We start from the raw sequence: 24110 nt of genomic DNA, 5'->3' as shown, positions 1-24110 counted from the left end.
TTTTTTTTTTTTTTTTTTTTTTTTTATAAACCTGAAACTAAAATGCAAAAATTTCAATAGTAAAAGAAAATAAATCCTAAAAATAAAAACTTACTAGACATGGGTTGCCTCCCAAAAAGCGCTCTTGTTTAACGTCGTTGGCTCGATGTTGGCTTGCTTTCTCAAGCAGGGTGAGGAGAGTGGGTTGTCCTTAGACAAGCTCTCTTGGACCTTTCTCCAATGTAGGTATCAGGTGGCTCTCTTGCATAATCTTCTTCTCTACACCTCCGAGTTGTTTCGGGAATACCGTTTGCGGTTGGCAGCTCCGGTTCTCCCTTACCTATACCTTCTAGGTCTCGTGGTGGTGGAGCATGGAGTATGGATATAGCAAAACAAACCTTTGTATGGTTTTCTCCTTCTGCTTCTCGAGAATGCTTGAGTGAGTTGGGACTGAAACCTTTGATTTTCATGGAACCTTGTAACTTGTCTCCCACGGCTTCTACTTCAAGTTCTTTGGCTCCTAAGGTTGCTTGTCCTTGTTGATTGGTCTCGTGTGGGTTGAGGTTGAAGGTTTCGACCTCCATGGAACCTTGTTGCTTGTTCCCCACGAAATCTTCTTGTCTTGAAATAAAAGTAAATTTTCCTTTTTCTAAAAGGAAATTAAAATGTTTTCCTTTTTCGAATAGGATTTCCTTTTCTTCTCCTTCTTCCTCCTTGTCGGGTTGATCTTCTTCTTTCTTGTGCCCAGCAACACATGAGGTTAGATCCTCAATCTTATCAGCAAGACCTTGGTTCTTTTCCTTTACTTCCGATTCAATCTGCTTAAGCAGCTTATGGTTCTCCTTGGTGAATGTAATATTTTCGGACATGGCTTCTCCAAAACGCTTTTGTTCAAACTCGAGACCAAACATCTTCCTCTCAGCTTCGTAGGTTTGGTTCTCAACCTTCTCCACACGCCTCCTTGTGTCTAATTCCTTGTTGATTAAAACTCCAAACTTGGACTCATGGTCCTTTGCTAAGTTCGAAACTTCATTGCCCAAGTCTCTAATGTTGATAGCATTGTCTTGGGCACTCTTGAGATGTATCTCTTGTTCTTCTTCAAGCTGATGAAACCTTCCCTCCATGGTTGCATCATCTTTAGATCTTTGATCCTCTATGCTTCTAACTCTAACAGCAATGTCATCGATTTTTCTTGAAAGATTAGAATCGATTTTGTCAAGCTTCACGTGCAGCATCTTCATGGTCTCATCTTGCAAATCAGCTAATTGACTTATTAGGTGTAGCATCTTCTCTTCTCCAGCTCTTTGTTGTGTAGACTCACGAAAATTGTCTTCAAAGACTTGGTGAGGGAATCGAGTTAAATAAGGCTCTTGGTGTGGATAGGGGCGGTTTAAATTGGTATCGGACCTCCTTGGATAAGGCCTTTGAAAACGACTTGGCCGGTGACTTGGGACAGGTTCCCAATTTTCATAAACATCATAAGGTGCTGGAGGTGGTCGAGTTCTAGGGTTACGTCGGTAGAAAGCTTCCTCTTGGTGTTGATATTGTCGAAAATTGTGGTTTTCGGTAACATCTTCATTAGGGATCTGATATGTCATGCAATAGTAGAAGTCTTTGAGCTCTTCTTCTCCATCTTCTTTAGTAGATGATAGATCATAAGACTCATCATTATCTCTTGGCAAATCTTCATAATGGCTCTCCTTAGCATTTTCTTCAAAATAAGCTTCTCCTTCATCGGTATTGTAGTACTCTTCTCTAGTCCACTCCTTGGACTTGTTAGGATCGGTTGGATACTCAAGTGAGGATCTATGTTCTTCTTCAGCATCAGTAGGTTGATATAATTGGTCTTCACTCCAATTATTGCATTCACCGGATTTGTTGAATAAGGCTTCTACTTTCCACTCTAGGCGGCTCTCGATGGTGTCGATGGTGTAACCCATATTGATAATCTTCGTCCTATCATCATCAATATACTCCATATGGTCTAAAAGTTGGTTGTTGATGGCATTGATTCGTTCCTCCAAGTGGGTAACGTCCTTGGTGATAGCTTCGAGTTTAGCTACAAATTCAATGCACATCTTATCCAGCTTAGCATTAAGAACTTTATCAGCCTCCTCTTGACTTGATATAATTTTATCCATCATCTTCATGAGCTTGTCTTCATTGTAAGAGCTCCTTGAAGTGATTGGTTTTCGATTGTCATAGAAAAAGTTTTCATTGACATCGACTTGCATGACTTCTTGCGGATCAAAGTAGTGGTCCGTTGCGAAGCATGGCACGTCCGTCTGGTACGGCGTGTAAGATTGGGCAGCAGGGCAGTAAGCTGGTCCCATAGGTGCTCGGCCTCCAGATGGTCGAGTGAAAGAACTGCGACAAGTTCGCCTAAGTGATGGTACAATGGTTGGTCGAGAGGGACCAATGCTTGTACCTTGCAGCGAGTAGGCTTGCGGACCGGATGAGTCTCCGTCCGTGGCTCGGTAGCGTGACATGAGTTCAATAATAGTGAGATTCTCAAAATCTCCTGGGAGAGCGTCGAGGTTCATTCTCAAGGTCTCTTGAAACAATGAAAAACAAAAAGAAAAATTAAAAAGCAAGGTTTCCTAGACGTTACTCTAGTTCCTAGACTCTTGTAAACAAACAATCCCCGGCAATGGCGCTAAAAAGCTTGATGTGTGTGATTTTTCACTTCAATATTTTACCTTTAAAAGACCACACAACTGCTGCAAGTGCACAACTAATCGGTAGTAGTATTTAAGGATCGATCCCACAGAGAGAGAGTTGTTGTTCAACGAAATCCAACTGAAGTAAGTAAGGTTAGGACTCAATAAAAATGAGGTTTTGGGTGTCACGGTTGTAGCAAGCAAATAAATGTAAATAAAATGCAAATAAAAATAATAAAACAAGTGTTGGGCATCAAGGAGAATCGCAGGGGTTCAATGATGTATCTATCTAGGAAAGTTTAGGGTTAGTTTGTTTAGCTAAAACTCGGACTACGAAACACTAATGAACCGTTAACTTAAAGTTCTCAAGCTAACCGTCTAAGATCTCTACACCCCGTTACTCAACTGTCGCAAACAACGACACATAGATCAAAGCATTTAAAACAGGTTCGATTCTAATCCATGGAATTCCATAGGTAATGGGTATGTGCTTCCTATGTTTCCCCATACATCTAAGCTAGGTCAAGCACATATGCAAGCTTTTGGCAAAGCACACACACTTTAGATCATAGTTAGTTTATTAGGCTAACTTAAAGCATTAAACAAAGACTTTGAATTAAAGCATAGAATAAAAAGGAATTTAAATCTAACAAACCCTAAAAATTGCCACCTAAACTAAGATCATCTCCCCCTTGATTATCCCTATAAACCCAACTAGAAAACTACCCTAGCATGTTTAAGGGAATCATCAAAGCAAGGTTTAAATAATTCATAAACATAAAAAAATAAATACAGAAAAGAGATTTCGATATTACTTCAATGATTGTCAAACAAAGTTGTAGGATCTTCTTCCTTTTGAAACAAAGAACAAAAGAAATAGAATAGAAAGAGTTGGTGGATCTTCAAAGCTCCAAAAGATGGAACGAGAGAGGGCTCTGTTCGTGGCTTCTTCTCTGGTCGTCGGCTCCTAGGGGATGCTTTGAGGCACTTTGAAGGCACACTTGGTACTTTTCGGCACACCCTAAACCCTAGGGCTTAGAAGATTATTTATAGGGTTTTGTCTAGGTTTAGGGTTTTGTAAGGGTAGAAACGTCTTTTATTTTTAAGTGCATGGCAAGGGGCGGCGTAGGAAGCTTCTAGAACGTGGTGAAGACTTGGACTGGGCCGTCGTAGTGGTTGCTGGTCAGGCCTTCAATAAAAGCCCATTGGCTTGATTGTTCTCCTTACGTTGGCTTGTAACACGTCTCGGTAAATCGGGCATAACTTCCTGATGGGTGAATAGATTGACTTGATTTCAGTTCGAGGAGAAAGATGACTCTCTCATCTTTCCATAGACACCAAGTACGTCTAAATGTGAGTTCTGAAATTTCTTCAAACATTGCTCGTACTGTAAAACTCTGAAACTTTCCTAAAACGTATTTTCCTTGTCTTTTGGTCCTTTTTGTTATAAAACCTGTAAAACTTTCTTGAAACCTAAAATACTTGATAATAGACATTAAAACCTTGAAATCATACTAAACTCTTCCTAAATGGATACTAAAACTATAGCTAAAATAGGTAAAATAATGATGTTATCAACAGGAAAAAAAATCAACCAATTAAATTTTCCTTATGTCCTAACCAAAATTTGAAAATATTGTTGAACCTATAAGTTGCTTTTTATAGATCCAACAGTCATAGTTAATCATGTTGGATGGTTGATAAATTCTGAAGTAGAATAAGTCAAGCTAGTGGTTAGGAGTTTGAATAAATATTTCTAGTTGCAGTTTGTTCTCTTTCAATGGACTGAATCTCTATTTTCATGGCTTCTTTCCATTTGTCTTCCTTCTCAGCCTCGTAGAAGTTCATCGGATCGTTACTAGAGATGAAAAATACAAAGTTCATCAAATCCCCCTCGTCACTAACCTCGTCACCACTTACAAAGTCTCGCATCCAACTAGGTTGTTGTCTCGGCCTTTTTGATGGTTCAATCTAATCTGCAATCTCTGCTGGTTCTGCTTCATTACCAGCCTCTACCTCCGATTTAGCACCAACCTCTTCTTCTGCAATCCCCTCTTCCTCACCTGCTTCATCATAAGTTTCTTTATCTTCGAATATTTCATCATCTCCCCAGGCTAATACACCCTCCTCTGGTCTACTCACATTCTAGTCCCACTTTTTATCTTCTTCAAATATGACATCCCTGCTTATAATGATTTTCTTGGCTACTGGATCATATTAGCGGTATGCCTTTGATTCTTTACTAACTCCAAGAAGAATGAATTTGTGTGGCATCAATCATCAAGCTTTATTCTTTTTTGAACCGGAACGTGAACATGAGAAACTGAACCAAACTCTCTGAAGTAATCAACCTTTGGTTTGATCCCTGACCACCTGAAACGACCGCACCCGGATTCCCTATCCTCACACAGGATCCACAGGAAACGATCTCACCAGAACCCCATAATTCCGACGAGACAACCGGTGTAGAAATCACTCCTTACAAAAACTCCCACAAACACATCAAACCCCACCTCATCTAGTTACTGAGTTGCACCACCAACCATCTCTAGAGACTGAGTAACAAGAGAGGTGGGCTGGAATATTTGATTTCGTCTAGCCATGGACAACACTTCCCCCACAAACACTCTAATTTACTATCCACTCCTCTAGTGTCGAACGACACCTCCACCTAGTGTCAAACGTCACCCATCGCACCACTTGCGAATCAACCAACATGGTGTTGATCGACACTCTCCTAGTGTCGGTTGACACCAACGCCCACAACATCACTTCCATCTATCTCCCCTCATCCAAACCTAACTCCAGTTGTCCTCCTAGGACCCAAACACACAAACAACATGCTGGTGTCGACCGACACCATCTTGGTGTTGCCCGACATCCTAACTTTACCACAAAACCGTCTATACCAGACCACAATACAAACACTTGACTAACACACAAACCAACCGTTAATTTCACAACCCCACCGGTGGATACGAATCCTATAGCACCACGAAGTTCACCACCAAATTTCAGCCAAATCGGACTCCATTTCATCCTCCAAACGTTGCTCCGAAGCAGCCATCTGCAGGTGTTGGTGTCGAGCGACACCAACCTAGAAATCATGATCGGAGCCTCCCTTCAAGCTCCTTCTCGCCGTAAAACCATAATCCTTCACAACCATCTATTCTCTAATTGATTAAACATTAAATAACACAATTTACCTGGACAACAGCTATGAGAGAGCCTTCTTGTCTATCCCAATCCACCACCAAGCTCCCATCTTTCCCCTCACACATGAAGAAGATGGAACTCCATTCTCCTCCTCTTATAGAAGACAATGAATCTGAAATAAAGATCAATAAATTTAAAATATAGAAAAGCCAACAAACTTGAATCGATTAAAACTATTTTTTAAATACAATTTTAAGTCGATGTATATGAGATAGATTAGGAAAAAAAATAATGGAAATGTGGAGAAAGCAAGAGAACAAAAGATGGATTTGAGTCTAACGTGAATTGGATTTTTGTGGAGGATTGTGATGAAACCGTTTAAGAAATCTTTAGATGGTTCCAAACTTCCCTGATGTACTATGTGAAAAAAATTAGGGATTCTATTATTATTTTTATTGTATAATATTTTTTTAATATATGTAAAAAAATTAGAAAATTGATCGGAGAAATACCCTATATAACAAAACGGAAATACACAACTTTTTTTTGTAGACTATATAATATGGGTTATAAGATTAATTATTTGATTATTTGATAGGTTATAGGTTATATGGGTTGTAAGCATTACTTAAATTTCGATTTTAGATCCTCTTAAAAAGATATTCCAAAATAATAAAATAAAATCTCCACAGAATATTTAATTATCCATATATAGGCAACAAAATCTCAAAAAATAATCACTTTTCCGCGGATTAAGAGTGATTTTCGATTATACTAGCAACTATATATCAAAATAACAGAAATAATGTTTATTATGATTGATTTGATAAATTTTAAAAAATTTAGCTAATCCAGGGAACAATCATAATAAATCTCAAAAAAATTTCAAGTCCTCATATTTAGCATATGATTTTATTACATAATGTTTTATTCACAACAACTTTAAAAAAAATCACATAAATTATATTTTATAGAAAAATTACAATATAAATAAAACGAATTTTAACCCGTGCTCTAGCACGGATCCTAATCTAGTTGAGTTTATTTTGTTTGATTTAATTATTTTATTAATCATGGACAAATCATATGTGGCATGTTTTTATTGGATAAGTGACCTGTGATTTATAAAGTAAAGGATAGGATAAAAGATTTTTTATTATTATTATTTTTTATAGTGATATTATAAACTTGAAACTGAATTCATATATGTTTTTTTCGAGTTATATAAGATTATTTGTTATTATGAAAGTAACTCCACGTGAATTGTTATAGCTAAAATTGTAGGTTTTTACATCTATAAAAAGGATAATGATAGAGGAATTAATGAATTCAGGGGTGAAGATTGAAAAACAGAATAAGTTCAATAATGAATCATAAATAAGTAAAATTACAAAAATAAATCAATTCGTAATATTGGTATGACAATAAAAATCTACAAAAACGTTCAAGGCCGTAACTAAAAATCTAGTATGACAATTGAGTTTGTGAGAAACAAAAAATCTACAAAACGTTCAAGGCCGTAATTAAAAATCCAGATGATATGCGACAGCTCAATGCTATTGGGTGGGAGGTGAGTGCCTCTCCCTTCTGATTTCCATGACCTTTCGATGAAAGTTGGAGTGAACGTTAGGTTTGAATTCGGGACTTGAAGCAGGGCGGTACTCAGGATATAGCCGACCTGTTCTGTATCGCACCCCGCACGCGTTACAAAGCGTCCTCGGTCCTCTTGGTCCTTCCCTCCACATTGGGGTATTTCTCGTCCCGCAATGTGTACAACTCTTGTCTGTAATGTCGACGAAATTAGAATCAACGACAGTTGCTGAACTCTTTAAGCATTGTCCTTTTGGTCTTCCTCGCTTGTTTCTAGATCGTTTTGGCGGTACACTAAAACGACCTCTTGACGCCGTTGGCGGCTTTGTGGAATTTTCAAACTGTTTTGAATCTTTTGAATCCTCAACAGATTTGTCGTCTTGGTGAAGATTGCCAAACTCTCGAGAATCTTCGAACTACATGGTAGAAAGAACATTGATGATTTTTATTTTTTTTTCATTCAAAACTTAAACATGTCTTAAGGAGAGTTGTGAGTAACTCACTAGTAAATTGGGATCTTCTATGATCTTTCGTACCCCATCTACGAAATTGTAAACAGAATCGTTGGGTAATTGATTGAGTTCGGCCAAAGGGATCGTCATTTTCTGCATGGCTGTTCCAAGATCTTCCTCTTCTTCGTGTACAACGACATCTTTTCGAGACATGATTTGTTGTTTGATAAGGAATTCAACCTTATAGATAATTCTATTATGTGTATATATATATATATATATATATGCGACAATCTTTTGGATAAGTTATAAGGGATGGACTAGAATGTTCCAGAGCATATTCTCACAGATATGAATTTAAAATTTGATTCGATGTACTATATGTTATAAACAGAATTATCTGTTATGTTATTTAAATGAAACTTACATGCAAAGAAAGAGATAATATTTTTTTTTTCAGTAAAAAAGTTAATATATTGGTACATATTGTTTTCTCATAATATTATTTTAGTATATGGTATATGGTAGGAAAAGGGTATATTTCAATCCAAACAATTTAGAAAGTATATTTCTTTTACCTATACAATAATACAGTGTATTTTTTAACTTGAACCATTAAACTATCTAAACTATTATTAGTAGTGTTAAAATCTGCATTGACTAAATTTCTTTTACTAATTTAAACTGTAAAAATATTGATGAGACATGATGTGGATGTTCATGATGCATGACTTGGACGTTGACAAGGCACAACATGAAAATTATAATTACAAAATTTATTCTTAACAAAATTAATATTTTTAAACCAAATAATAATTTTATTTGCGTAAAAGTTTCACAAAATATTTTTGATTTTTTCAATCTATTGCATGATTAATTTCAAAAGAATATTTCTTAATTACGACTCTTATTAGTTAATACATCAATGATTTTTTTAAAAAAATAAAAGAATATTTCTTAATTAGTTGATAAATGGTATCAAATTTATCAGAAATTATTAACAAAAGCAGGATGTAAACAATGTTCTTTCACATTGGCTTATTTAAGTTGATCAATTAAAGTTGTTGACAAAAAAAAAATCATTGACTATGTGTTTTGATTAAGAAATATTTTTGAAATTAATTATGCAATAGGTTGATAAATCATTGATTTCATGTGTTAAGAATTTTTTTTTTTGTAGTTCTTTTATCCAAATAATATTATTTGGTTTACAAAGATCAATGATGAAATAATTTATAAGAGCTGTAATTATAAATATTCATTGAACTTAATTTTGCAATAGATTAAAAAAATTATTGATTTCATGATTTAAAAGATATTTTCATTTTTTTTACCCAAATAATATTATTTGGTTTAAAGGATAATATTAAATTTATGAAGGGTAATTTCCATAATTATAATATGCCTCGCCAGCGTCCTAATCATGCACCTTCAGCGTCAACGTCATGTCACATCATTATTTTTGACAATTGACTAATGGTTAAATTAGTCAATGCTAATTTTGACATCATTAATAAAGTTCAAGTAGTTTATTTGAACTATGTTAATGGTTCAGATTGAAAAATATATTGTCTTATTGTTTAGGTAAGAAAATACACTTTAGAAGTTGATCGGGTTGAAATTTACCATTTTCCCGGTATATGGTAGATGAACTTCCCACGGATACAATTTAGTGATCTGAAATTTATATTTCTAAAGAATAAACTATAAGATTTTGTTGCACTACTGTGGCTTTTGCTTAACTTCATTTTGCAATAGTGGATGTTTGTAAAGAATATCCTATTTACACCTAATAATTTGTCGATGTTTTGCGTTTATTGGTTGTCTCCAACGTCTATCCAAATAGAGATCATGATTATGAGAAAAGCATAGACAGTATAGTCTAAACAAGCATAAGATCCTTAATAGTAGGCTAACAAAATAGTTATAGGAAAAAGAAAACAAACCGAGTCAATTTGTTACAAACCGGGTTGAACCCGGTTAAAGTCTGGATCTTGAGATGGAGGGAAGCCTGCGATTTCTTGTGGTCGAAGGGTTTTCTTTTCCTTTTTGGTTAGTAAAGGATAATATGTTGAATTCATACATTTTTACATCAGAATTGAAATCTCTGGCAAACAAGATTTATGGATATCGTCTTTGGCTCTTTGATATCCATCATAACTGAATTGTGAAGTAAATTAGAAAGTTCACATTAGTTGATTCCTTAATCCAATTAAAAACCTATTTTTTGTTTTAAGCTTACGGTTGATTCTTACTGCCTTTCGGCAACAATTTTTTTTCTTCCAAGTTTCATTCATTTGAATATAAAAATATATAAATGTTGACTACAAATCAAAATCTTATATTTGTTTCCAACGTATTTTAAAGTATTTTGTTTAATGAAAACGACGTATAGAAACTCATATCAAGAGTATTTTAACACTCAAATTGTACTAAACTATAGTTTTACACTGAGGAGGCTTATTTTTATAATTCGCTAGAGCTATAGAAACCTTAATTAGGCCTAATCGTGATTGCAATACACAACTTGCATCTTATACTAGACTACTAGTTCCTAGGTTTTAAAATCCGAGAGCACTTGATGCCACAAAAAAAAAGAAAAAAACCGAGAACATCTATAGATTTCATTCAAACCATAAATTTTCATTCAAAATCCATAAAATTTTCTAATGTGTAGCCACTGTATTATATACTAATTCAAGTTCAGTACTTACTGATAGACTGCACGCATGAACTGTTAAAGTTAACAAGATGGTTTTTTGTCTACTAGTAGGCAAAGTTGCCTGAATTATTGAGAAATGTTTATTTTCTGCTTTAATCTTCGGTCCAGGGACCCTAGGGACATTGGCCCAAAACTTCTTGGTTGATCAAAAATGACAAAAAACAAAAAAAAAAATAATTTTGAATGAATTTCTGTAACTAATTAGAAACGCTGTCAAGCATTTAGAAGTCAATAAACGTCATACTTGGCGAAATGGAGGGTGAATAATTTTTTCTTTTTAGATGCATATCTTGAATTCAGGTGGTTTGGTTTTTTTTCGTATTTTATAATTTAGCCGATGGTGGCAAAAGCATTATGAGGTTGGATGATTCATTCTACAAAAACGAATCCACTTTGTTATTCCCAATGTTAAATAGAACCCTGAAATGATGAAAAATGGTGACATTTTTACAGCATGGTCGGATTAGTTACTGTCCTAGGGATATAAGCTAATTAAATGTAAGTTGCCACCCATTGATAATAGCTAAAAGCCAGAAAACTGTAACTAATTCAGTAATTTGTTATACTTTATAGTTTAGTCCTTAGGGGTTACTAATGAATGAATCAATTGGATTCCAACTTTTTTAGTAGTGGAAGAAAGTTCAGAGTGCGAACTTTTCATTTTCCCCTTTGCATCAAAACAAAGTAAACTTCCACAAACGAATATTTATTCAAATTTTATCTTACTATAAGGGCCACTGATTATTTGTTGAAATCATATATTACTCATTCATTTGATTTCCTAGAACTAATTAAAATTATGTGTTATTAGTCTAATGGTTTAGTGTTGGATTTCAAAATTTACATGTTATTTCAAATTTGTTGGTAAATCATGTTATTTAAATCCATATTTCTGAATTTAAAATCAATAAGAATTTCTAAGTCCTATGTTATTATATCAATGAATCGATAACGACTTTATCAACTTACTTTCTTGTAACTATAAGGGTGAATATACCCAGCAAAAATATACCCAAACAAATATGTTCAAACGTTAGTTATCAAATTGGGGAATTCCCTACCTTAATTTTTATATCTTTAAACCAAAACCTCTGGTTGAACTCCAGCTCGCTTGTGCCTAAAAACGCGTAATCCGTCTTTGGAAAGACTATTTTTCATTCTTATTTTACTTATGAAAAACAAAAGTAATAAAAAACTAACTTAGATTCATCTCGAACCTTTTGAATTTTATTAATTTTCATAAGAGATCTTTGGAGAATAACCCACAATTGTTGGCTTGGAAAGCATCTTGACACTGTTATTGTTTAAGAACCTTTGCTCACCTCGTTTCTAGTCGGCACTTCCCATATGCCACCTCCCAAGAACAGATTGCCTTAAGAGATATGTTTCCAATTATCAGACGATAACATTCCCGTTTGTTCTCTACTCTATTTGGTTCACTAATATTAAGTTTTAGAGAAGAAGATACTAACTGAACAAGCTGAATTCTCATTAAACTGTAAATGTGTGATTATAACAGTTTATATACAAGAGTAGGATTAAGTGAAAGGAGGCTTAATCCTACATAAACTATATAACATATACAATATGCTAAACCAGTTAATTATACTGGTTATCTATCCTAATACACCTCCCTCAAGCCGCTGAAACAAAGCAGTGTGAAGGATGGAAGAGGCTTGATATAGACATACGACCAAGGAGAGAGTAAAACGGTCCAGGCTGAAGAGCCTTTGTCAAGATGTCAACATGTTGATTCGCACTGGAAACACTGAACAGCTTCAAGAAACCATTCTTCATCTGATCTCTGATGGTGTGACAATCTATTTCAATGTGTTTCATCCTCTCATGAAACACGGGATTAGTTGCGATATGTATGGTCGACTTATTATCGCAGAACAACTTTGCAGGGGACGTAACAGTGACCTGCAAGTCTTTAAGTAGCTGATTCAACCACAAAAGCTCACAAGTGGCGAGAACCATACTTCGATATTCAGACTCTGTACTGCTAAGACTAGTCACTTGTTGCTTCTTAGACTTCAACCTAATCAAGCTCTTGCCCAGATAAACACAAAAACCAGATATCGACCGTCTAGTCTCAGGACAAGTACCCCAATCCACATCAGAAAAATCATTAAGGCAAGGTTCCGAGTTAGCAGCATAGAAGAGGCCTTGGACAGGATTACCTTTGATATAATGGCAAATCTGATATGCAGCCTGAAGATGTGTATCCGTAGGACAAGAAAGAACTTGGCTCAAATTGTGGACTGCAAAGTTAATATCGGGCCGAGTGATTGTAAGATAAAGTAACCGGCCAATGAGTTCTCTATAGGATGTTGCCCGAGCAGGTTCAAGAGGAGTGCCCATGGCCTTTGTTACATTAGGATTCATCGGTACACTGCAGGGTTTGTAAGCCAACAAGCCAGTCAAAGCCAATATATCAAGAGCATATTTGCGTTGACAAACAGAGATACCAGAGCTGTTTCGGGCAATTTCTAACCCCAATAAGAACTTAGGTGCTCCCATATCCTTGATTTTGAAAGCAACATGTAGAACAGCCTTAAGATCATGTAAATCAACATCATTGTTAGATGCAATCATGATGTCATCAATATACACCAAGAGCAATAAACCGTGTCCCTCGTTGTCTGACAAACAGAGTATTATCACCATAACACTGAGTGAAGCCAGCTTTGAGAATAACACTGGAGAAACAATGGTACCATTGGCGAGAAGCCTGCTTTAAACCATAAAGTGATTTATGGAGGCGACAAACCGCATTAGGAGGAAGAGGAGCACCACCTTTGGGAGTATAGCCTTGAGGAAGACTCATGTAGATCTCCTCATCCAAGCTTCCATGAAGGAAAGCGTTAGTCACATCCATCTGTGTAAGTGTCCATCCATGTATAGCAGCCAAACCAAAAACAAGTTTCACACTTGCTAGTTTAGCTACAGGAGATGATACAATCCTAGAAATATCTGTAACTCTTCAAGAATTGGTTCAAGGAAAATCAAGATCAAATTATAAAGAAGTTTCTAGAAGACAATCAATTCATGGCTACATAAAAAAAAGTGTCTAGATACAAAGAACCAATCCCCATCAATGCTGATTGATAAAATCTCTCAAATTTATTCTTGATCTATTTATGTAATTAATTTGATCTATTTTGTATTTATGTTATTGATTTGTAAATTGAGCCTATATAAGCTCCATTCTCCATCCACTGTAGATATACAGATTTTTTTGGAAAAATAAAGAGAGAGTTTTCTCAGTTTTAAAGCTTAGACTTTTGTTTTACTTGTCTTTTCTATCGTGTGTGATTCCTTTAGAAAACAAGTTGAATCTTTATCTTTGTGTGTGATTCACTTAGATATTGATTTGTGTTCTTATCACAAAGTCATTCCGCAACTTTGTGTGGCGAACTTCAATCCATCATTCAAGTCCATCCTATCTGAGTTAGTTTGAGAGGTCCATTAGACCAGCTATCGACTCACCCCTATTTTGGCTCATATCAGGAGAGAAGGTATCAATATAATCGATCCCCTCCATCTGAGTATACCCTTTGGGGACGAGTCGAGCCTTATAACGGTAAATAGATCCATCTAGGTTATATTTGATAGTATAAACCCATTTACACCCTATCACTGTCTTACCAGGGGTAAAGATACAACACTCCAAGTACCAAGCAATTCAAGGGCAACAATCTCCACATCCATAGCCTTGGGAAAATGATGATGAGCCATGGCTTGCTTAAAATTATGTGGTTATGATTCAATTGAGCATGAAAGAACAAAAGACTAATACGAAGGACTCAATTTGGAATATGTAAGAACATAAGAAAGAGGATAAACAACAAGAGGATCTGGATCAGGAAAGTTGTCAGAAATTTGTGTGAGATTGCAATGAGCAACAATAGAACAAGAATCAGGAATAGAAAGATCGAGAGAAGTAAGATGAGAAAAAGAAGTTTTTGTGAGATTGCAATGATAGTCAGATAAGTAACCTGGAGCCTTGGCTTGCCGTCGTGGTCTATCATTGTGTTGTGCAACCTGTCCTGTGGCAGATGTAGCAGTCTCATCCGGTGTAGCAACAGCACTAGAGGATGTCAATGCTGATGATGCAGAGACAGGAAGTGATGCAGATGAGGACAATTTTGTATCATCAATTAGTTCAATCTCAGTAGAAACTGGTAATGGTAAAATCGATTTACTAAACAAATCAGTAGTAGGTAGAGATAATGTAACATTTTTGAAAGGAAAGATATGCTCATGAAAAACGATGTTACGAGTGATATGAATCATATTACTCTCAAGATTAAGGACCTTATACCCTTTATAACCATATGGATAACCTAAGAACACACATGGCTCAGCTCTAGGTGTGAATTTATTTCTATCTTTAGCCAAAGTAGAAGCATAGCTTAAGCATCCAAAAGATCTTAAGAAACTATAGTCTGGTTTATGTTTAAAAAACTTTTCATAAGGTGAAATTTTGTCGAAAACTAAAGAAGGTGTTCGGTTGATTAGAAAAAAGCAGTGTGAATGCAATCAGACTAGTAACACAAAGGAACATTGGACTGAAACAAGAGAGCACGAGCAACATTAAGAAGATGCTGATGTTTACGTTCTACAACAGAGTTTTGTTGGGGAGTATAAGGACAAGAAAAATGATGTATCATACCATGATCCTTAACTAGTTGAGTACAACCAAGCTCAGGAGCATTATCACTACATATGGCTTTTATAACAGAATTATACTATGTATGAACATGTTTAATAAAAGATGGAAATATAGAGCGAACATCATTTTTATTCCTCATCATATAAATCCAGGTGATGCGAGTACAGTCGTCTACAATGGTGAGAAAAAAAGCGATATCCTTCTACAGATTCTACTAAAAAGGGCCCCCAAGTATCTAAATGAATGAGATCAAATGGTAATTGCGAAAGATTACTACGAGAAACAAATGGCAACTTCCTTTGTTTAGCTAATGGGCATATTTCACAGTGGTCATGAGATGAACTAGAGATTGATATAGGTAAAATACCAGGCATATATTGTAACTTGACAGAAGATGGGTGACCTAAGCGTTGATGCAGACACGACCATCGACTTGCAAGGATCCAGAGAAAGATGCGGAAACTGAATTCGCAGATGCTGAAATGTCATGATGCTCCAAAATGTATAGACAGTGAATTAGCACACCCCTACCAATCATCAAGTCCCGAGTATGGTCCTGAATATAACAAGAATCAGTATAGAAATGTGCAGAACAATTATCATGTTGAACCAAATAAATCACACTTATCAAATTGAATTTAAAAGTAGGAACATAAAGAACATCATGCAAAATCAATGTTTGAGTTATATGCACAGTGCCAGTATGAGTAATGGCAACTCTAGTGCCATTAGGGAGTGAGACTGTTACACCTGTCACTGGAAAAGTTTCACTAAACAAGGAAAGATCAGAACACACATGGCTAGTAGCTCCTGTGTCAATTATCCAACTGCCACTAGGCAAAACTGAGTAAAGGGAAGAGAGACACTGATGTTCAAAAGTAAAGATTTGGTTTTCAAAGCGAAGACTAGAAGAAGGAAACTCAATTGTAACATTACCAGAAGAAGATGTCGCAGCCATAACACCATGCTTAGTTACCATGCTCTGATACCATATTAGTAAACATGAATATCCAACTCAAAACTAATTGGCAATGAATGGAGGGTTCCATGTACTATTTATATTGCCCCACAAATCTTATTTCTCTCGATGTGGGATATTGTCTAATACACTCCCCCTCACGCTCAGGATTGGACATCTGTAGCGTGAAGTTTGTGGGACTGGACATCCACGGGTGAACCCACAATCGAGAGAAATTTTAATCCACAACAAGACATGCCACTTATATGGACCACATAGGTGGGAAACCATTTTTGCGGGAATTTGCTTGTTAGGCCTAACTATGGGCTTTGGGAAACCATTTTTGTGGGAATTTGCTTGTTTTAGAGAAGAAGATACTAACTGAACAAACTGAATTCTCATTAAATTGTAAATGTGTGATTACAACAGTTTATATATAAGAGTAGGATTAAGTGAAATGAGGTTTAATCCTACATAAACTATATAACATATACAATGTGCTAAACCAGTTAATTAAATCGGTTATCTATCATAATAACTAAGATCCTTAAAAGTTTGACATTTTGGACGACGACCACAACCACTATCCCAACCATGAGACGGATCTCAAAAGTTAAATCCGAAGAGTATCGTATGCACAAACTTTAATTACTCCGGTGTTTTAGAAAAAAAATTATTTACTTTTTGAAAAGCACCACTTGGTATATTGCTAATCTATAATAGTAACGTGGGTTTTCCCTATTCGTAGTGCTAAACTGCTAATACTAGACAACCATTTTCCAACCAACTTCATCATTTTTGTCATCAAAATTCTTTCCAGTCTCCACTTGTGATTGCCTCACCACCAACACTATCACATCACACCCAAAGATTATGATTTTAAAATATATCTAAAATAGTCAACCCACTACAACAAAAACCCTATTCTCTCATGCATGTATATATTTCAATGTCTTAAACTCTCCATCTTCTTTCTCTTATGGGTATTTAAATAAACCCATCAACTCTTGTCTTAATTAGTTGCAAAGGTAAGTTGTTCACATTTCATGTCAATACTAAAATTTCTTGCACGTTCATAATATAAAATCAATAAATATATGTAAAGATTAGTCTTTCTTTCTTTTATTTGCAGCTCATAATATAAAATCAAGATGGGGATAAAACCTAAGCATATTGTGGTTGTTATCATAGCGATCATGCTCATGATAGCTCATGTTTGGCCGCAAGGAATTTACTTCCCCTGGAAAAAAATCAAGGAAACGAAAGAATATCCCGAGAGATGTTAGGGAAAGAAGAAGATTCAGCTGAGAAAATAGAGCACCCAAGAAACAGCGTGGAGAATCACCATTACATCCCAAGACAAGATTTCAACAACTATGGACCTGGAGGTGATAACAATGGAGGTGGTGGATAACTCAAAGAAAACGATATCGATATGATATGTTACAGATAAATATATATTATAAAAATAAAACGTATGGTATATGATGCAATACTTATATTAATATGAATCCGTTTATGTTTTACTAAGCATCATGTCAAATTATCATCCTCTAAAGTGATGTCTTTTTTGTTTTGTTTCCTATGCCTCCATGAAGATCATATCCTGGAACTGCCAAGGGCTCTGCTCGCCTCAAACACAAAGTCGTTTAAAACGTTTATGTCGTATAATTAAACCTAATGTTCTTTTCTTCTGTGAAACTATGAATGTTTGCTCTACTGTATTTGATTTTGCTTCTGTTCTAGGATTCAATAATGTAATAACAGAACCTCCTCTTGGTCGGAGAGGGGATTTGGCTTTGTTGTGGACAAACGATGTCACCTTATCCAAGCTGTATCAAGATGAATGTATGATCGATGTTCATATTGTGTTTAATAATAATGGTTTCTATTTTCTGGTGTGTATGGTAATCCAAACTCGAGTTTGAGACATTTATTTTGGAACCAGCTGGAAACTATAAACTCAACTCCTAATGGACCATGGATACTTGCCGGAGATTTCAACGAGATTATTGATAATACTGAGAAGATTGGAGGACCTGCAAGGGATGAATGCACATTCAGGGATTTCAGGCATATGTTATCTGTTTGTGATCTATCTGATTTGAAGTCCAAAGGTGATCATTTCTCGTGGGTGGGGGAGAGAAGGGACTACACAGTCAAATGTTGCCTTGATCGAGTGATGATAAACTCAGAATGGGCATCCCTGTTTCCAACTGCAGAGGCTGAATTTTTGGAATTTGATGGTTCTGATCATAAACCAATCCTAACAACAATTCAACCTCGACATTCTTATACAACAAAGGCCTTTCGTTTTGACAAAAGACTTATTGAAATAGAGAATTTCGATACAATAGTTGCAAACGGATGGAACTCCTGTAAAAAACAGAATCATTACTCGATTTGTGATCAAATCAGCAACTGTCGCAGAGAAATGGCAAAAGGAAAGCACAAAACTAATTTAAACTCAGCAAAACGCATTGATCACTTTCAACTTCTTCTAAACAGAGCAATGGAGAGCACAAACAGGAATAACCGAAGCCATATTCCATATTTGCAAAGAGAACTCAGTAAAGCGTATAGGGATGAAGAGTACTACTGGAAAAATAAGAGTAGAAATCGATGGCTAACTCTTGGTGACCGTAACACAAGTTTCTACCATGCTAGTACTAAGACTAGATATGCTAGAAATCACATTTCTAGTATACGAGACTCAAGTAATATCTGTCACTCTGGAGATCATCAGATTGGAGTTCATGCTCAAGAATATTTTTCTAAAATATATACATCAAGCAGAGTCCCTGTCTCACCTATTGATTTTAGAGATTTCCCTCCTACTATATCAACCTCTATAAATGAAGACCTTGTGAGGGAGTTCACTGATGAAGAAATCTTCGAGGCAATCTCTTCCATTGGGGATGATAGAGCTCCTCTCCCAGATGGCCTAACTGCACGTTTTTATAAACATTACTGGCACATCATAGACAGTGATATAATTGCAGAGGTTCGAGAGTTCTTTGACACCTCGCACATGAATTCGGGTATCAATCACACTAACATTTGTATGATCCCTAAGATAGAGAAACCTCAGACGCTATCCGATTATAGGCCTATAGCTTTATGTAATGTCTTATACAAAATCATCTCAAAATGCATGGTTACTAGGCTGAAAAAAACATTTGGATCATATAGTTTCGGACTCCCAGGCTGCTTTTATCCCCGGAAAAAAAATTACAGACAATGTTATGATTGCCCATGAAGTGATCACTCTCTCAAATCTCGGAAACGTGTATCAACAAACTATATGGCAATCAAAACTGACGTCACTAAAGCATATGACAGGGTAGAATGGAATTTTTTGGAAGTTACAATGCATCTCTTTGGTTTTTCAAAAAAAATGGATAGATTGGGTAATGGCATCAGTGCGGTCTGTAAGTTACTCAGTCTTGATTAATGGTACACCATATGGTGATCCCCTATCACCATATCTTTTCATACTTTGTGCTGACATTATGAGCCACCTAATCAAGAAAAGAGTTTGCTCGGGAGATATCAGAGGTATACGTATAGGAAATGGGGTACCTCCAATCACTCATTTACAATTTGCAGATGACTCCCTTTTTTTCTGTCAAGCGAATGCTCGAAACTGCAAAGCAATCAAGGAAGCGTTTGAAGTGTATGAGTATTACTCAGGACAACAGATCAACACAAGCAAATCTCTAATCACTTTTGGTTCTCGTGTTAATGGACAGCTTCAGAATAGATTGAAAAAGATTCTTGCAATACCAAACAATGGTGGTGGTGGAAAATATCTTGGTTTACCAGAGCAGTTCGGTAAAAAAAAGAGTGAAATGTTCCATTACATAATCGACAATGTTAAACAACGAACTGCTTCATGGAGGGGACATTATCTCTCACCTGCAGGAAAAGAAATTCTTATCAAGTCAGTTGCTCTAGCCATGCCAGTGTACTCAATGTCCTGTTTTAAAATCCCACTTGGAGTCATTTCTGAAATAGAGTCAGTCATTCAAAAATTCTGGTGGGATAAGAGTAATCATGACAGAGGCATATCTTGGATAGCATGGAAACGTTTGCAATATTCTAAGGCTGATGGAGGTTTGGGATTTAAAAATCTAGAGCGTTTTAATGATGCTCTACTTGCAAAACAAGCTTGGAGATTGATCCATTACCCGAATACTTTATTTGCTAGAGTTTTTAAGGCTCGATACTACAAGGATGACTGTGTTATGCTAAACAGAGAGAAAATCAATCATATGGTTGGTCATCAATTTTAGCAGGTCTTGATTTAATCAGAAATGGTTCGCGATACATTATTGGAAATGGTGAGTCAGTCCGAGTCAATTTAGATAACATCACAGCAACTCACCCTCCAAAACCAGTTCGAAGTGTTTTAACAGATGAGCCTATCACAGTATCGAACCTCATTTCCTCAAACCCGGCATATTAGTATTGGGACAACAACAAGATTACACAACATATCACACCCGCAAATCACAACAAGATTTTAAAAATGTATCTCCCTCAGAAACAAAGTTTGGATAGGCTTATCTGGCATTACACTAAATCAGGAGAATACACAGTTCGATCTGGCTACTAGTTCTCAATGAACAACCCGGACAATCCATGTGACTTGCAACCAAAACCTCATGGATCAGTTCAGCTAAAAAGACAAATATGGAAACTAAACATTTTACCAAAGGTAAAACACTTTCTATGGCGGTTGCTCTCTAGATCTTTACCCACAGTTACTCGCCTCATATCTAGGGGAATGAATTTAGACCCTGTCTATTCAAGATGTTTACGAAATGATGAGACAATTGATCACCTTCTAATTTTATGTCCCTATGCTGAATCCATTTGGGAATTAGCAAATATCCCTATCCTTGCCCTGTATTTGTCCTCTATCACTTGTGAAAATTTTTTGGAATCTGTTTTTGCACTTCAAAATGATAACGAAATTCCATTAGAAACAAAACTATTACCATTTTGGGTCCTTTGGCATATATGGAAGACAAGAAATAAATCTATCTTTGAAAAAAACTCAGAAGATCCAACACACATAGTATGGCGTGCTAAAGCGGATGTACGAGAATGGTGTCAGATTGTTTCAAACCCAGTCGCCCCATCGTCTTTAAAGCCAAAACCAACTCATTCGACCAGACCACCTCAATCTATGCTCAAGTACAATTATGATGCAAGCTATGATCCTCTTTCTCAAGTGGTACAGGGCGGGTGGATTTTGCGCGATAACTGTGGCATTTCCAATGGTTGGGGTTCATCGAATATGGGGTATGCTTCATCACTATTGGAAACTGAAGGTAAAGATCTGTTAAATGCGATGCAACAAACGTGGATACGGGGAATAAGAAAGGTAGTCTTTGAAGGAGATTGCGAGATATTAATCAAGATGCTGAACAAGTCGACTTACATTGCTTCGATTGAAGGTGTTTATCAGGATATATTACACTGGTCACAATCCTTTGATCTAATACAATTTGTTTACACTCGAAGAAATTATAATAATACAGCTCATGTCTTAGCAAAATTCGGATGTACTATATAACCTTTTTATTCAGCATGTTTCCATTCCATGTATGGTTAACAGAAATTCTTTGTAAAGATTACCATTTATCATCTATATAAATTCCTTTTTGACGAAAAAAAAAGAAGAAAAAAATAATCAAATATAAGAAAACAAATCTTTTATCATTTTATTGCTATCTACGATGGTCGGACTATCAGAACCACTTGCTTTATAACTTGAATCCGACACCGGGTTTCTTCAGTTGTTTTGGTAATTTCTGAAATAAGAAATAAAATTGGCTTTGTATAACCAAGAGAACTCGAAATCATACAGCATCTTCTCAAGTACCGGAAGCTATGAATACCAGAATGAGACGTGAATGAATTTTGTCGTGTGTTTTGTTGAGATTCATGAGAGATCGAGGTTGGAAGAATTGTGTATTTCTTTCATAAATATAATTATAATTATTAGGGTTACGTATCTTTAAATGAAAGGGAATTCCTAAATTATACAGATACATACTATGTAAATATATTTATATCACAAAGATATAATATTTGATATTACAGTAAACCTCTATAAATTAATAATGTTGGGACCATGACATTTTATTAATTTATAGTGATATTAATTTATCTAATTTAATATTTATTATTTTATAGTGTAAATTAATAATTATTAATTTATAGATAGATTTTTAATTGTTTAAATTCTTAAAAAAATATGGATTGAGACAATTTTAGCAAAATAAGATTAGACTTTCAAATGTTATAAATTTTATGGTTTTGGAATTGAATTTGTAATATTTAGAAACATTATTGACAATAAATTACAAATATTATAAACAAGTTGTTTTATACAAATGACATACATAAACTCAAATTTATGAATAATAATATCAATTGTCATATTTTGGTAGCCTATAAAAGTATCAAAATGAAAATGATGCATATCTACAAATTGAAAACTTTAAAAAATTTTAGCTATTTTTATGACATTAAAGAGTAGTTTTCATTATAATTTTAAAATACAAAATAACAATTTTTTTTATAGATATGAGTTCTAGGAAAAAATTAAAAATTTCAAAGCATACATTATTAGATCAACATATATATATATATATCTATATATGTATAAGTAAATTTACATGATTATTAATTTATGATATTATTGGGACCATATTTTATATGAGGATTTCAAAAAAAATATTATCTTATCGAATTTTGTTATTTTTTACGCTGTCCCGACTCGAGACCAGCAAAAATTATTAATTTATAGTGTTTATTAATTTATAGAGTATTAATTTATAGAGGTTTTACTATATATTGACTGTTGTGAGTGAATGATGATGAATGCTATGAGTATAATGTGATGCCTATAGTTGTAGAAATATTTATAATTATATCAATGCATATGATGTTTTGTAATGATTTACAAATATATCATTTTTAGCTGCAAATCAAAATACTAAAATTTTAAATAAATATTACGTTTTAAACCATCTCCAATGGGAGGTTATTATTTTTAGACTATTATAATTTTTAACATTAATTTGTGTACTTTTTAAAAATAAAAACCTTTAAAAGGTTAATTAAAATTATCTCCTTCCAATGGTAAAACTTTAACTGAGATTCTTATTTTTGAAAAATATTTATTTTCAAAATAAAATATTTTAAGTAGAACATAATTACTTTAAATGTTAATTTAAACATTTCAGATTTTATAAAAATAGAAATTATTCCATTTTAAAAATTTTAAACAAACAAAACATAAAACATATTAAAAATAAAAGTACAAATCGTAAATGGAAAAAAAAAAATAGTACACCAACCATCTATTGACACTTACAGAATAAGAGTTGTCTCTTAAACTTGCTAAATAAGAGTTGGATCTTATTTTTTTTCATAGAATATATTTTTAATCAATTTTGCAATAAGAACTCTTGTTAAATCCCTCATTGGAGTTGCTCTTATAACATTTAAATCCAAATTAAAACTTGTAAACTCACTCAGGCCATTTTAACTGTTGGGCTTAATGGGGTGGGTTTGGACACAACTCTTTTGCCCACCGTACAAGGAGACCAGCCCGCCGTGATCTAAAAGTTAATAATGCCAGCCATGATGAAAACATTATCGGAGAATAGAGATGTTGCTAACCAGAGCCGGCCAAGACCGGCAAAGACTAGCCTTCATATTGTTTTATAATAATTTATAATTTAATTAAATCTTTGGTAGTCTAGTGGTAACAACCACTGTTTTTGTGTTGGTGTTGTTGAGATAGTTCAAATCTTTGGTAGTCTTCCAATTTTATTTTTATGAGGCCTTCATTTTTTATTTTCTTGCTTCTAACGGAGTTTTTTTTTTTTTTTTT

At 34.9% G+C, this 24110-nt stretch overlaps 3 protein-coding genes and 1 pseudogene across 3 annotated transcripts; 2 read left to right on the top strand and 2 right to left on the bottom strand.

The window, feature by feature from the left end:
- Positions 7229-8060, bottom strand: LOC104780368 (GATA transcription factor 14-like). The gene is made up of 2 exons (XM_010504865.2): positions 7889-8060; positions 7229-7801 (listed from the first exon to the last, which is right to left on the bottom strand). Exons 1-2 carry the CDS (start codon positions 8048-8050, stop codon positions 7352-7354), a joined length of 612 nt encoding a protein of 203 aa, XP_010503167.1. The 5' UTR covers positions 8051-8060; the 3' UTR covers positions 7229-7351.
- Positions 12195-13440, bottom strand: LOC109132484 (uncharacterized mitochondrial protein AtMg00810-like). The gene is made up of 2 exons (XM_019244108.1): positions 13305-13440; positions 12195-13204 (listed from the first exon to the last, which is right to left on the bottom strand). The coding sequence occupies exons 1-2, from the start codon at positions 13438-13440 to the stop codon at positions 12195-12197; spliced, it is 1146 nt and encodes a 381-aa protein (XP_019099653.1).
- Positions 17166-17753, top strand: LOC104780367 (annotated as a pseudogene).
- On the top strand, positions 18011-20490 carry LOC109132483. The gene is made up of 3 exons (XM_019244107.1): positions 18011-18043; positions 18144-19317; positions 19601-20490. The coding sequence occupies exons 1-3, from the start codon at positions 18011-18013 to the stop codon at positions 20488-20490; spliced, it is 2097 nt and encodes a 698-aa protein (XP_019099652.1).

Source organism: Camelina sativa, chromosome 4, assembly GCF_000633955.1.
Source record: "Camelina sativa cultivar DH55 chromosome 4, Cs, whole genome shotgun sequence".
In the NCBI taxonomy this organism is placed as follows: domain Eukaryota; kingdom Viridiplantae; phylum Streptophyta; class Magnoliopsida; order Brassicales; family Brassicaceae; genus Camelina; species Camelina sativa.
This window is presented reverse-complemented; position numbering and strand designations above follow the sequence as displayed.

Bases quoted from the DNA above. Each gene is read 5' to 3' on its own strand.
- LOC104780368 (XM_010504865.2), bottom strand. From the start codon at position 8,050: ATGTCTCGAAAAGATGTCGTTGTACACGAAGAAGAGGAAGATCTTGGA. The intron at 7,802-7,888 runs GTGAGTTACTCA...TCTACCATGTAG, and splicing joins TAGAAGATCCCAATTTACTA to TTCGAAGATTCTCGAGAGTT.
- LOC109132483 (XM_019244107.1), top strand. From the start codon at position 18,011: ATGTCACCTTATCCAAGCTGTATCAAGATGAAT. The intron at 18,044-18,143 runs GTATGATCGATG...TTTTGGAACCAG, and splicing joins CAAGCTGTATCAAGATGAAT to CTGGAAACTATAAACTCAAC. The intron at 19,318-19,600 runs GTAATGTCTTAT...AAAAATGGATAG, and splicing joins TTATAGGCCTATAGCTTTAT to ATTGGGTAATGGCATCAGTG.
- LOC109132484 (XM_019244108.1), bottom strand. From the start codon at position 13,440: ATGGATGTGACTAACGCTTTCCTTCATGGAAGCTTGGATGAGGAGATC. The intron at 13,205-13,304 runs GTTTAAAGCAGG...TCTGTTTGTCAG, and splicing joins CCTCCATAAATCACTTTATG to ACAACGAGGGACACGGTTTA.